The sequence below is a fragment of the Pygoscelis adeliae genome, unplaced genomic scaffold (genome assembly GCF_000699105.1).
Source record: "Pygoscelis adeliae isolate BGI_AS28 unplaced genomic scaffold, ASM69910v1 Scaffold323, whole genome shotgun sequence".
In the NCBI taxonomy this organism is placed as follows: domain Eukaryota; kingdom Metazoa; phylum Chordata; class Aves; order Sphenisciformes; family Spheniscidae; genus Pygoscelis; species Pygoscelis adeliae.
In genome coordinates this window covers 121,060-136,087 of record NW_008824365.1, presented here as the reverse complement: position 1 = coordinate 136,087, position 15,028 = coordinate 121,060, and the positions used below count along the sequence as shown (strand labels likewise).

The window sequence follows — 15,028 nt, the reverse complement described above, 5'->3', positions numbered from 1 at the left end:
GCCTGTTTATGCCGTTTCAGCGTAAGTACAACGAGGCCTTTGCTGTAGGGATTGATGTGGGTCACTTCTCGGAGATATACTGTTGCACGGATGCTTTTTAGCCTCTGGTCTCGGGAGAGGAGATATTTTTGTTCACCTAAAAAGGCCTTGCCTGCCTTGGCTTCAGCCGGTATTTCTGATCTCTGTTGCAGCTCATGCTTTGCTGTATTTCAGATGTCAGTTGTCTTTTCAGCCCTGTAACCAGGCAACACATGGCAGGAGCAGGGAGCGCTTTGTTATTCTCCAAATTGTCTTACCTAGGCCAAGGCGCGACAGCAGCACCGGTGCCGGGGTGAGGAGCCTGGGGCAAACCACTCCGGGAATGTTGTGCCCCCTTGGCGGTTTCTGGTCTCATCTCATAATGGCGACATGTTCAAAAAGTGCGTTTTACAAGTAGGTTTTGTAATTTAGTGGTGTGCATGTTGGTCCTGCGAGCATCTGGGAATTCAGCGTGACAAACCGGGGGAGCAGGGCTGTCCCTGCCCCAGACACGTACCTGGAGGGTCCATCCCCACGTCCCTGCACTCTGGATGGAGCTGTAGCTGCAAGAAGCTTTATGTAGGCTTGGAGTGATGCTGTAGATGAAGAGCAGGAGGGATATTGCTCTCTGTTTGGGCATGATCCATTTTAAGCTCTCCCTTACACGTGAAGCAAGTCGTGTTTGCAGCTGCAGGTCCCAGCTTGCTTCCCATGCGGAAGGTGGCAGAAGCCAGCAGTGGTTTTGCCCGCTCTGGTCTGCAGCGCACGGCATTTGGAGGTGCTGTGCCATCCTGGTGTTGCCGTTGAAGAGTTTGGTGGGGGTTTATCCCCATGGGAAGTGTCTTGCCTTTCCCCCCCCCCAGTGGAAAGATCCTTTTGAGATGTCTAACTTCTCTTTTCCTCTCTCTAAACAGACGGTTGATGATGAGGCGATGGCAGCATAAATGAAGACCAAGTAAGGAAGGCAGAACGATGCCCAAGGGTGGGTGTTCTAAAACACCACAGCCAGAAGATTTCTCTCTCAGCAACGACATGGTGGAGAAACAAACGGGGAAAAAGGTAGCGTGTTTGGTTCACTTGCCTTCCTTTAGGGATGCTGCCCCTTATGCCTGATGTCTTCAAGCCGTGGCAGTATTTCATGTGGCGGCAGGTTGCCGTGGGCTGTTGTCACCTGAATCAAATCTCTGTATTGGCACTCGGCCAGCTGGTGGGGTCGACTTTATTTCTCGGTGGCTGCAGTATTTCCCGGGAAGTGCCGTGGCCGCATAGACCTGACTCGGCCGAGCAACGGGGGGATGCTTTGGAAGATTCTCTTCTGCAAGTCCTGTGCATTTTTAAGGCTTTCTGCAGAAAGCTGTGGAAGGACCAAGTAATGCAGTGATCTCCCAAGTGCGTGCTGTGCGAGGGAGGAGTTTCTCCTCCTCCTCCTCTGGCTGCAAATGCTGTGTCTGTGTCAGACTCAGCTGGTCTTGCTTCACCCAGAAGTCTGGGCTCTGAGTGTGGCCTGACCAGGACTCAGCGTGTGAAGTGCTCTGCTGAAATTACTGCTTCTGGGGTTTTATTTGAAGTGTTTAGGTTTTGACTGGGCTTGAGGTGGGGTTACTGAGATGAAATCTGAGTTTAAGGATAAATAAGTTCATACTTCTCCTCTTCATTCCCAAATTCTTGTTTGGCTCCAGACTTAAGCTCTTGCCTCCTCTCATTCAGCTTTTTTTCATCCTTCTCAGTATCGGTAGTTTCCAGTAAATAGTTGTGCAGAAAGCTGTGTACAAATGTTACCTTTAAATAAAAATTAAAACCTACATCTACTGTATTCTGCTATGGAAACAAATAGCATCCGCTTTCCTTTCACCTCCTTGCTCCAGTTCCTCAGCATTCCCCCAGGAGTTTCTGCCAGGCCCCGGGAGCTGAAGCTGAGCTTTGCGAGCACCCGCGATGCCGTGTCGCTTGCTCTGCCACTTCCCCTGCAATCCCACCGTGTTGATGATAGTAACTCCTCTTATGACTGAGGTCGTATTATTGACAAAATGAGGAAAACGACTAGTAACCAACGGGAAAATCCCAGGCAGAAATTTGGCTATCGAGCGCACTGGTAGCGTCTGCCCCGTTCCCCTTTCTGCGTCGCGGTGCGTGCACAGGTCCGGTTCAGGAGCCGTGCTGAGAGCAGGGCCGTTGCTCCTGCATGGGCACTTTGCTGGGGCACGGCGTGGGGCTTGTAGGAGCGGGGCAAGAACTGGGAGCAGGGGTGTTGGAGGTGAAACAGCTGCCCTGTTGCATCAGGAAAATACCAGCATTTACCCTGGCAAATGAGGCCGAGCCCGGCAGTGCAGGATATGCAAATACGGGGTTTTGTCTGTGCTGTGTAAGAAGCTTAATGTTGGCGCAGGTGCTTCGGGAGGGAGAGGATCAGTTATAATATGAATCAGCTCCCATTTTATTTCATCCACTCGCGGCAGCTTAAAGGCTGCATGTTATTTACAGAGCAGGTTTGTTGAGCGGCGCTAGGGACGCCGGGAACTGGAGTTATCTCCTGCTGGCTAAATAACTAGGACACAAATAATTCTATGCTTCCCATTCAGAGGCGTCAGCGCAGACCTGCGGAGAGTGGTATCGAGTAAGGACGGGGAAGAGCCTTTCTGCTCACTTAATTCTGGTCTTCTCAGTGGAGAAGAAACTTGCAGGCTCTTGTCCTCCAGGAACTGAGCTAAGATCCAGCCTAAGTGGCTGAAGGACACTGTGCAGCAAATCGCCCCGTTTCTAGTTAACTCTGGAGCGTGAGCTGGAGCAGTGACTCAGGGTAAAAGCACTCAGTTGTTAGACCTCCTCCTTCCAGACGCTGTTGTACCTGCCTGTCAAGCAAGCTGCTGCTTTTAATTTATCTCGCCTTTGTCAACACTTTCAAAGGCCCGAGCCTGCGACTTGGCGCACGCTTGCTGGTGGAGTCTCGCTAGGGAGTGCAGAGAGGGGCTGCGGCAGAGCCCGAGCCGCGCCGCACGGAGGGACCTGCCCCCACCGGGGCCGCCTGCGACGGTGCACAGGGCGAGCACGGTGAAGCAATAGCTGCGTTGCCACTTAAGTGTTTTCCTCTCAATGTGACGGTTGTTTCAGCGTTAAAAAGGCTTTACATGTTCGGGCTCTGAAGCTCTAGCGCTGAAAGTGAGTAACGGTGCAGGATGCTCAGCGGTCCGGGTGTCGCAGCGGGCTGAGTGCTGCAGGAAACGTGAGAGTTCTGCGCTTGAACACGTTACAGCCAGGCTCTCTGGGAGGCTGCCCTTTCTGCAGAGGGCTCGTGCTTTGTGGAAGAGGATGTGAGCTGCTGCCTTTTAGTTGTAGAGCTAATTACAAGAGGGAACTCCTCCTAGCTCTCTGCTCCGTGCCCTTCCATGGGAGGGACCTATTCACTAGCGAGATGTCGCTTGTGCTGGCACAGCCACGAGAGCCGAGTGGTTTAAAGACCGTGTCTCTGTTGCCCTCCGTGGCCGGCAGCATTAGATGCTTCATCTGCTTCGCTGTTGTTGAGCGAGGAGCTGTTTCTCCTGGGGTTCGCGGAGGCAGCGGGGCGGCCAGTCGGGCCCTGCCAGCCTTATATGGCTGCGCGCAGCCTGCCCGGGGCGGGCGCTCGGCAGCCCTGGGGGCTCCTTCTGGTTGAGTTCAGTCTGAAGGGTTTCGTGAAAATATGCATGCCATATATGAATAATTCTCCTTTCTGGTTTAGATCCACAGATCCCCATACCAGAAGCAGATTACTCATGACTTAGGCTGAGCAGAACACCGCAGCAAGAATTATATCAGTTGTCGAAACCATTTCCTGATGTGCCTGGGACCGCTTGCTGCGTGGTTACACCGTGTGCTCAGAGGCTGCGGCACAGGATTTGTCTCTTTATGGGGAAATGCTCCCACTTGCATAGTCTGAACTGCATTTTTGCTGCAGTGGTCCAACACCGAGCAGAACAGCACTTGACCCCCGGTTTTGGCTTGTAGGAGCTAGCAGAGGTTAACCGAGCAAACCGGGCAGAGACGACGTTAGGAAAACTGCTGAAGGTGCTGCCTCTTCTCACCCTTTCCCGGGTGATAGGGGTGGTGGTTTCTCAGTGAGGGAGCCTTGCTGGGGGACACGGTACCTTGCTGATACCCGTGCTGGATCAAGCACAGTTGGCTTCCACAGGAGCGAAGGGGGAAAACTACTACACTTTTTATCCATAATAATTTTAGTAGTATGAATACATTTTGCTCCTATTTCATTATTTTTCCTGCCCTTCAAAAAAGTTTTTGCTTTCTCTCCTCCCTCTTCTCCCAGTTTCAGAAAAGGGAACATACTCCTCATTTCTTGATTCTTCTTGAGACCTCTTGAACTGTTAGGGCTTTCCTGCGCCATACGAACGAGTGCCGGGCTGTGCGTCCAGCGCAGAGCCACCCGCCGGGGCGTGAAATGTGCAGAAGCACTGGGTGACTTAGATACCGAAGAGCCGATGTTTCAGTGAAGATAGTCATAGTCATTGCAGGGTAGCATTTCTTACAAACCTCAATGAAGGCCCGAGGCATGCAGGAATGGGGCTTCAGTTCCAGTTGTCTCCATAATGCTGAGCTGCAGCATTGATCGTGACCCAAATTCAGAGTTTTTGAAACTTTGCACGCATGTGTATGTGCTGTACTCTGGTTTTGGAAAGGCCACAAGGGACACGGATTTAGGGGGTGCCGGGGTTTGGTTTCCACCATGTCCAATGTGCTGTAAAATTGTGTCCATCCCCTTTTGTAACATAGGGTGCGAACCCTTCTCCTGACCCTTCTCTCCCCCCCCGGCAGAGACCTGTTCAGGAAACGACACGCTGCTGTCGGCGTTAGTGCAGGGGAACTCCCACTCTCGCAGCATTTGCTTTTTGCAGCATGGGTTGTTTTGCCCACAGCAGGAGTGTTTGGCGTGTCAGCTTGGCGTGGGGCATCGCCCAGGGGCGATGTTGGAGCCCTTGGTCCCTCTGGGCTTCTCTCCTCCCAGGTCACCAGCGCTGGTTCTGTTCGTTGCCGCTTATTTTTTACTAGCATTGCAACCTGAAATACTTTCAACTCATTTTAGAGAACAAAGGGCTTTGGGGATTTCCGTCGCTGGTAATGCAAGTCTTTGCATAAGCGGCTGGGATGTGAGTCAGGTTTTGTCGGTGTTGAAGTGAAGGCATGGCTCCGGCGCAGCTCTCGGCAGGCGGGCAGAAGCAGTGGTTCAGAGTTTGTGTGTGGGCACTGATTAGCACAGCCCTGCTGCCTGCAGCTCGTACGGACAGAGGGGAGGAGCAGGCTGCAGATGCACGGCCCGTCCCGTAAAGCAAGCTAGAGACGCACTCAGGTTCTCTGCTGGAAATACAGATTTCTTCGCATGGGTTTGTACGTGGCTCTGCCTTGCAGAATTTTGCATCTAAAAGAACTACGTGTTTGGTTTTGCTCTGAGAACCTACATTTGGACAACCTACAAGCCGGCCTAGCTGGAGTTCTGCGTGAGGGTGAAAAGCGGCTTTTATTTGAATGTCACAGAATCGTAAAATCGTTTAGGTTGGAAAAGGCCCTTAAGGTCATCAGGGCCAACCGTTAACCCAGCACTGCCAAGTCCACCACTAAACCACGTCCCTGAGCACCACGTCTACACGTCTTTAAATATCTCCAGGGATGGTGACTCAACCACTTCCCTGGGCAGCCTGTTCCAGCGCTTGACAAGCCTTTCGGTGAAGGAATTTTTCCTCATGTCCAATCTAAACCTCCCCTGGCGCAGCTTGAGGCCGTTTCCTCTTTTCCTGTCGCTTGTTACTTGTCAGTAATGGCCTGAGCAGATTGATATCAGGGTCTCTTGGATTAGAGGTCTTTGTCGTAAAGAGAAGTCAGCACAGACGCAGCTAAGCACTTCCAGTCCATATGCTGCACGTGTGGCTTATATCGTCGTAGCTTCTGGGGGCCAGTTTGTGATCGGTTTGTGCTCAAAACCATGACAGCTGATAGCAGCTTGTGATGCATCTTTTAACTATAGCAAGTGTAAGTCGAGGTGGGTTCAGTTATTCATATAGTAAATCTTACTAATAACACAGCGTGACGGTAGGGGATTTTTCCTGAAGTCATGGTCTGCTGTCTGCCCTTTGCCAAAGCAACTTTTGGTAACACCTACAAAGGGGAACTTGTTTCTGTTGCTGAGCTCTCGACAGTACCCCCATTCCCCAAACTCCCTCTCTTACCCTCAGCGAGAGCTTTCCCGGCCTTCGAGGGCCCCAAGCCTGTGCTACACACAGATGTTCATACAAGTTTCTCTGCAGCGTCGATTAATTTGGATTTGTTCCTTTTGTGAAACCTGATTCTTTTACCTTTCAGATGAGTCTGAGCTTGCTTTAAACATGAGATGACCTAAAAATGAAAACAACTTTTACTCGAGAAAAGGATGACATTCTTCATTACAAAATTGGAAATAATTAGGGAAGTAAAGCTTAAAATAAGAAAATGAAAACGTGTGTTATTTTCAGGAATACGACTCTCCAAGCTGCCTTAATTTCTCTGCAGCGGTTTCACTGCAACTGCTGCAGGCATCCTCAGCAGGTCACTGCTTTCCAGGGGGGAGCAAAGTTTGGATCTTCCTTGCTCCAATTAGTATAAAAGGTTATCGTTCTGCTGCTGTACAAATCAATCTTCAAAGCAGTGCCGGGACTGACGCCGCTTCCTTCGTTCCTCGGTATTTAATTTTGCTGAACTTACTGGATTAGCAGCTCCCAGCATTAGGGCAAATGCAAACGAAGCATTGCCCGAGCGTGCCCGACGCTGGGATTCACACGGCCGTTTCCATTTCCATGCTGGGCTCACCGTCTTGTCTGGGAAGGTTTTTTGCCTAATTCCTCTCTTCTTTGTCTCTCCTCCAACATGGAGCTTTTAACAACGTTGCAATAACTTTGTAGAATAAGTTGCATTTTCACCTGTCCTGCGCTGCTTCATATTCCCGAGGGTGCAGAGAACATGGCAGATGACTGACCCGGCTTGCAGGCACCGCAGCCCCCCTGCACCTGCGGGTTCGGGCCTTCTCAGCACAGCAGCCAAGTCCAAAGATTAAGGGAATTTTAGAGAAGGTATGTTTTAAACAAGCTGTCACCAATCGTCGTTTGCTTTTAAGTGGGGTGCAAGAGCAGCGGCGCTGCCAGCTGATGCCCGGAGCTGGGTTGCCTGTGAGGCAGAGTGCTTTTCGGGCAGCAGAGGACATGACATGATGGATTTCCTCCAGCTGAAATCTATTTTAAGGTAACAAACAATGAAAAAATTGTATTTTTTTGTGTTGAGCACAATTGACCTCTTGTTGGAGCTCTCAACGTGAAACTGGTGTCTGGAAGAAATGCTGGGAGCGTAGGAAATCCCACCGCGGGGTGCCGGGGGCTCAGCCGCATCCTGCCCTACTGCTGCGAGAGCAGGCAAAGAGTATCCTAGTACTGAAATACTGGGTGGAAGAGCCTGCTCAAAGGGTCTGGGCGAGGAAATAGCAGTACAGACAGCGAGCACGGCGGCTGATGCAAGGAAGCGTCGTTTTCGAAGCATCAGCTGTGACTGATCCACCTCGGAGTCTTCTAGAAGGACCTCTCTTACCGAGGACTGCCACCACTCGCTGCTGGCAAACCTGAGCCGCAGGTGTCGGGCGTGAGAGGTGCAAAGTGCCCTTTCAGAGCAGGAAGAGGTGCTGGGTTTCACTGGCGCTTTGTGCCCGATCCCGCAGCTCCCCGATGGTGGAGCAGCTCGGATGCAATGTGTGCAGGTGTGCCCTTAGGCATGGGCGGCAGAGGAAGAGACGTGCACATGATCTTCTCTGGTTTTACGCTCTGGTCCCAGGCCCTGACTTTTAAGGGGTAAAAATTGTTGGGCTGATTGTTGTCTTGAAGTGCAGTTGGAGTTTTTGAGGGGAACGCTGGGGTCTCGTCTCTGCGGTCGTTATACCCGGGGAAGACGGTGCTTTACCCCGCATCAACACGGCCTCTCGGACACTCAGCACTGATGCAGGGTTAGTGGGGTTGGAGCGTAGCATTGCTGTTGGAGCTTGCATTAAACTGGGGAGGGAAAGGACAGACCAATGTACCTGCTTGCAACAAGACAGTCCCGGGAGACGATCGGTGGTCCCTGGCCTTACTTACACCTCTGAGCTGTTCAGAACAGCAGCTGGCAATGGAAATGGCATCATTTGTTATTGCAAACTATTTCTGTTCACGTCAGAAAAAATAAGGCAGAAGCATTTAAATCCAGAGTGTTTAAGTGAAATGCTGGAGTGTTTATTTTGGCTGTTGTGACTTTGTCCTGTTGCTCCGCTGACTCCTGTGCTGAGGAAGGGCTCTCGGCAGCTGCTCTCGAGCCCGGTTGCCCTTCTTTGCTCTCCGAACGTGAAGTCCTCTGTGCCCGCGGCTGAACGTGCCTTGGCTTCCTCCAACCACAAGAGCCACTGTCAGATGGGTTTGTTTAGCTTGTTTTACCAAAGAAAGGGATTCCCGACCCATTTTTTCAGGCCTCAGCACTGCACTGGAGCATGGGTGAGAGGGGCCGAGTTTTGGGCGTGCAGCCGCAGGGCTGTCACGCTGCCCATCGCGAAGGGGGCATGCAAACAAAACCCGTTGGTCCGAGTAAACGGTTTCTCTTTAATCTGCGGGTGCAGTCTGGTCGCCAGACAGAACTCGGAAAGAGGAAGGAGCAGTGTACACAGTGACGACATGGTCTTGTGACTGCTGGCACAGGAGCCACCTGCCAGGGTGCCGAGTCTGATGCAGACAGCATGACTGGGCTTCTCTAAACAAGGGAATTTCTGTTAGATTTGCTTGTCTGAGTTTCCAGCGATGGTCTTGCGTGATTTAATGTATTGAGATTCTTTTATTTAATCTAACTTTATATCTGAAGCTTAGGGTCTGGGTTTTGCTAGGTTATTGAAGGCAGATCTGTCACAAAGCTGCTTGTTCTGGCCTTGTTTTTAGAGCAGTGGCAGTGTTCAAACCAGAAGCCCTTGCTTAAAATAATAGTGTGTCTCAAATACAAAAAACACAAGTGCGTGACTTCAGTCTGTATATATTCTCAGCATGCTAGGCTCCTGAAGTTTGAGTTATGTACCAGCTCTCGCTGTTCATGTGAAAAATCTTGCCCGTCTCAATACTTGGTAACTTTGTCTTGCTCGGGATGTTTCTTCAAGATTTCTTCCTGCTGCTCATACCGAGCAGTCCCCAGCATCGCGGGCTTCACCTCGCTGCACGTTAAAATCCAAACCAACGCGAATAAACGAGACGGGTACAAAGCAGGCATAGGTCTGCCTCTCTGAGACAGCAGGGAATGCTCAGCCAGCATCTGCATCGCTTTCCATGCTTTTATGCCGTATTGGCAGGTTTGTTCTCAAGGTAGCTTCTCCTCTTCAAATCCCAGTAGAAACCTGCATGGGAGAGGGGCATGTTCAATGTTCAGCCACTGGGAACGCCTCGGCTGGTGTTTGCACATAGCTGGGACTTAAAGCTGATCGACCCCAAAACACAGATCTGGGGGAGAGCGAGCTTTGCTGGGGCTGGGGCTGCTGGAACTGCTGCTTTGCTGCTGGACCCTTTGCCCTGCGATGGAGGCAACTGCGGGAGCGCAGGCGGAGCTGGGAGCAGCTGGAGCTTCCTGCTCTCGGGTGGAGGGTGCTGCCTATGGATGTAGGCAGAGCTGTACCGGCCTTTCTGGTGGAAATCGTTACGCTGACTGTACAATGCCGGCCTTCTAAGTGCATTTGGCTGCGGCGCTGATCCTGTAAGCGGTCGGTAATGTTAGCAGACTTATCGGCTGCCAGAATATTCTCCAGAATAACATGTTATCACGTAAGCTCAAATAGTAATGCTGTATTCTTGTGCTACAAATACCGCAGGCCCCAAGGAGAAGCCCTCAGCCCTCCACGTTGAACCAAGGGCTTTAACACCAGTTTTTGTGTGTCCCCCAGGCATGCTGTGTGCGCTCCCCTGCATCCCACTTCTGCTCAGGTTTGGGAACCCCTTCCCAAACGCCGGGGGCGGTTGTGTTTGGAAATCCTTGGGTTCTCCCACCCCAGCCTGGCTTCCCCCTGTGCTCGCAGCCGGGCACATCCCTAGCCGCACACAAGGCGTTGGCTCCGGTTTTCACGTGAATTGGTTGCAGCTTTCGCACCGTGCAGCAGCCTTGGTTGCCCTCACCCTTCGTTAGTGATATTTTAGCGTTTTAGCTTGGCGGAGGCTCCTTTCTGCAAGATGCTAAACCCTGACACTGGAAACCCACGGTAGAAAGGAGAGGACAAGTGCTGCCTGAGGCTGGTGCAGGATGTTGTGGGGTTAAGTGGGCACAGTCCGGGGAAGGCTCTTCTTAATCTGGTCTCTTCTCTTTCTAGGATAAAGATAAAGTTTCTCTAACCAAGACTCCAAAGTTGGACCGGAGCGATGGCGGCAAAGAGGTGAAAGAGCGAGCGACCAAACGGAAGTTGCCTTTCACTGTTGGAACAAATGGAGATCAAAAAGACTCGGATACAGGTACAGAAATGACATATTCCACCCTCAAAACGTGAGTGTTGGGGTGGTGGGGAGTGCACAGTGTCCAATATGCAAGCAATCCATACCAAAGCGTTCTACCAAATTTCCTGTATTTTTTAATTGAAGGAAGAGGCATGTGGACAAGAGGATAACTACTGTGGTATGCACGTACACACCTGGAGCTGAGTGGATTAAGGCCCTTACGTTCTTAGTAATATATTTAACTGGACCAAGAGATGGCTCTGTGAGGAGGCACCCCTTCCTTTGGCTGGTGGTCCCTTCTTCTCTGTTTCTAACTAGTCCAGTTCAGGAACTGCAGCTTAGACAAGCCGAGAAGCAGTGCTGGGCCTGCTAGGAAGAACTTGGAAAATAAGAGAATAAAGCTGAGTACTCTTTAAAAGAAAAACAAGAAGCAGTAAAAAAAATGAGCTTGCGTGCATCTGCCTAAAGTAAACCTGATATATATACGTGTATGTAGATACATACGTATACCTCTCTAGCCATGTTTTGTTGGTTTGGGGCTTTAAACTTTTAGCACTTCACTATCTTAAAGCTGAAAAATTATTTCCAGCCTGTGTGCACAGGCGTTGTCAAACACGTGTAAAACTGTCTGAAGGTCATACTGATGGGCTGGAGGTGTGACTTCGGTGATGTGGCCGTCTGGGCCTGTTTGGGTGTTTAGGTCGGCTCTCTGGGTCTGGTGCGGGTGGTTCTCAGGACCGTGAGGACGTTAAGGTGCCCTCTTTGCCCCTTTTGTTGGGACCGCCAAGGTTGCTTCGGCGATTGCAGCATGACTGAGCAATGCGTCCTCAATACACGCCTGGTTTCTGGGAAGCGTCGGTGCTGCTGTGGGTATTTCAGCCTGGCTGTGTCGTGGTTGGGCAGGTCACATCTCGTGGCAGAAGAGTGGCTGGTACACGTGGCTCTCGCGCGCCGTGGCCCTACATAGCTACAGAGGCGTTGAATAGGCTGTTTGTTTTGTAAAGCAATGTTGCAGAGCTTTGAGATGGAGAAAATAATGCTATTTGGTTGCAAGGGGCTTAGCTGTGGCTTTATGGGCAGAGGTTTGCGTAGGTCTGTCCTATGCATTTCTAGGAAATCTGCACTTGGAAATGGTTCTGCTCAGGTAAGGATCACAAATTGTGCAAAGAGATAAAGTGGGCTAAAAGTTGGGAATATGCTTAAAAATGGTAAAAAAGATGTATTTGCTGTTACTCTCGGGTGAGGGCGTGAGGTGGCCTGATGCAGGACGCAGTGCGTCAGCCTACGTGAGCTGTCGGCCGGTCTCCTCTGGTTCAGAAGTTGGAAGGGCAGATTTTGAAAAGTCACGAGTGCCACCTGGGTCACGCGGCCACCGCGGCGGTGGAGGCTGTTTCTCAGGCGAGGACGCGCAGTGGCGTGTCCTGGGGCTGGCCCGGCGTTTCTGTGGGTTTCCGTGTGCCGAATGGTAATTTTCTCAGTTGCTGAACTCCCTGTCCGGAGAGAAAGTTTCGAAACATTAATTCATTTCGTTAAACGACATCTCATACTGATGGCCGTTTGCGGGGCTGAAGTGTCGTTTTTGCGTTCGTGGCGTGCAGATGGGCGAGTGCATCGCTGAATGAATAATTAGGGTTTGCAGCTGTGGGAGAAGGGGTGGCCCCCGGCCGCCGGGGAGCAGATGGGGTTACAGCCCGACACGGGTGATCTTCACTCACTTTCCGAACAGGCGGCGTGGGGAGGGCTTTGGCGCCGTTTATGGTGCTGTAGTGGCTCACTAGGAATAAATTCGGGGTGTCGCCTTCGGAGGGAGGGTGGCCGGGGCAAGGCAGAGCCGATTAGCCAGAACCATAGCTGCTGCTTTTTGTCAAGGGTGTTTCTGCCGCGTTCAATACTTGGTTTAGAATTTAAACCCAAACTCGCTTCAGGGCTGTCTGACCCTCGTGACAGCTAAAATGTCATGGTAGGGCTCCCAGCTCGCTTTCCGTGTCCTCCAGCAGCAGTTATCTGCTTCTCACAGGGCTCTGGTCTCTCTCTGGCTGTAGGGATGTTAGAAACGTTTCTGCTGGCGGCATCGAGCAGGAAACCAAATTAAAAAGAGAGCAGCAGGGTAGGGAGAGCAGAGCGCTGCTGGGGGAGAGGCTGTGGCTGCTGCAGGGTGCAGAGGAGCAGCAGCGCAGCCCGTGAGACACCCCTGCCCATCGGCTCCCACGTTACCCCTCTGCTTTCAGCAGGCGTGTGACTCTTATCTTCGGACGCGTCTTCCCCTTCCTCTTCAGAGCTCATCCTTCCTGGGGAAGCGGGCGCGCAAGCGGCAGGGCTGAGCCAAGGGGCGGCCGGCAGCCCCGCTCCCTGCCTGCAGGCAGGCCAGCCGGAGACCCGGAGGTGGTCATTGCGCTCGAAGACGCCTTTAAAGACAAACTGGGCTTGACAAACGCTGCAGAGGTGTAGGCGAGTCTCTAGCAACCTGTTTGGTGGAGACTGAAGAGAGGAAGTGACTCAGCCGCTGGGGAGGAGATAGCAGCAGGGAGCTGCAGATCAACGCGCAGAGAGGCAGACCGATACTGAGCAGGAGCCTGTCTCTCTTCTCTGAGACCTTCTACTCCAGGAATCAAACGCTTGAGATGGGAAAAGGCTTCCTGGCACCTTGCTCCCCTCTTGCACCACCCCGTTGCAACCGTGGGGCGTTTCGGGCCCTTCTGTTCCTTGGCCAGGCTCAAGGCCGGCTTTCGTTTAGCAGGTAGAGGCCTGTTTGTAGGTGCACAAAAAGTTGCCCACGTCATACGGGGACGGAGGGCTGCCCCCGAGCCTGTGCACGTGTAATGAGAGTGGCACTCCTCTTAACGGCACACATCTGGCAGCGCACGCTCAAGCGTGCGTGGCTTGCAGGCTGCCGGAGGACGGGCTTTTGTCTCGAACAAAGGGGCTGCAGCTCACCCACCCCGCAGCCCCCTCTATCTCCCTGCTGCCCGGGCAGAAACGCCGCTTGCCCGCGTCCCCGGAGGAAAGGGAGGCTGCTTTTTCTTGTTCTGTTCCTAAGCTTTGATTTCAGCTCTTGTGAGAAGTGGGATTGCAACATTGGTGTTCGCCGTGCCAGTTGCGGAGTTGACCTTAGATGATTTATGTAACGCAGTCGTCCTTCCTGGGCTGCTGTACACAGGCTGTCGTGTTTGTTTGCGGGTAGTTTTGCTAGGGTATTCCACAGCCACGGTTAATTTAGCTGTAAGGATGTGGGAGCTGGGAGCTAGGAGAGCTCTCTTTTTGCCTGTAGCGGGATATTTTTTTCCTCTAAAATTTAAAGAATAACACGAATCCTTGTCCTGATTTGTTGCAGTGGCTCATCTTCCTTAGCGCAACGAATCTGTTGCCTTTTTTCCCCGAACAGCTCTGGCTCAGCTTTGACGTATGCACACTGTACGTGGTGCAAGAAAGCATCGGTGATGGGTTTGCCTCGCCGTCGAAGGGCGGCGAAGCCCACCCTGGCTGGGCGTTCAGCAGCAGCCAGGTGCTGCAGCGCGGTTGCCTGTTGGAGCCTTCCTGTGTTTGCAAGACGTGGTGCGAGCAGAGGGCGTGGGCTGTTGGTGTGCCAGCCTGTGCCGGGACAGCCAGTGAGAGCCCACGTGCGTTATTGCCTCTGTTTACCTCCTCGGTGCGCAGGTGGCACCGCCACCTCGCCGGCAGGTTGCAAATGCTAACCTATGTCTCCTGCGTGCTCACAGTGCTTACCCTGAGCACCGGTGCCTCCCTGGACGGCTTTTCCATTTGCACCCAGGTGTTCCCAGGGGAGGTGTGTGTTTGGGGGCAGAGGTCTGCCCCGGTCCTTTGCTCGTGCTGGAGTGGGGCAGCTCACCTGCCCTTCCTTTAACCCTGCTCTTGCAGCTCACTCCTTGAGTTGGTTTATGAGCGTGCGCTGCTGGCAGAGTGCTGAAGTGTTCAGGAAGCGAGCAAGTAAGCGATTTCGTTCTCGATCTGTTTTTATTTGCAGCACCCGCCTCCAGCGCAGCGTGCCTTTACTGCGCCCTGATCCTGAGCAAGCGCTCCCAGCGCCGCTCGGGGTTTGTTCCCGTACGGAGACGGGCTTGGCTGCAGGCTGCGGGAGGTGCTGCTGGCCAGCACTGTTTTAAAGTGTATGGTTTGGGTACAGTAGGTTCAGTGCTAATCCTTCAAAATGGTTTCTAGAACAACAATTCTGGCTCTCGGGTTCCTCAGAGTTAACTAAATAAACTGTCTTTAGGGGGGGAAAAAATTGCATAAAGCTGTGAGCCTACAGACTGTGCATGTTACAGATCCAGCACTGTGGGAGCAGCAGCTCTCTGCCTGAGACTTCGCCTTCTTCCTTCTCCTTTCACTCGTGCGGCATCTCCCCACATCCACAGACCTTGCCGAGAGCCTGTGTGCTGCCTGGCAGCCGCCGAACGAGTAAAGCCAGCTTTTTTCCGTAGCGATTTCAGCAGCTTGTGAGGCTTCGTGCAGCTCCTCGTTTGTGCGCTGTGCTTAAAGGAGGTTAGGCATTTAAAAAAAGAAATATT

At 52.3% G+C, this 15,028-nt stretch overlaps 1 protein-coding gene across 1 annotated transcript in view; it reads left to right on the top strand.

Annotated features, from left to right (window-relative positions):
- The window catches only part of ANKRD11 (ankyrin repeat domain 11), a 133,426-nt gene that overhangs the window by 91,637 nt on the left and 26,761 nt on the right, over positions 1 to 15,028 (top strand). Inside the window, 2 exon segments of the mRNA XM_009319899.1 lie at positions 933 to 1,077; positions 10,382 to 10,520. Of these exon segments, the coding sequence (XP_009318174.1) occupies positions 991 to 1,077; positions 10,382 to 10,520 (226 nt within the window). The 5' untranslated portion in view covers positions 933 to 990.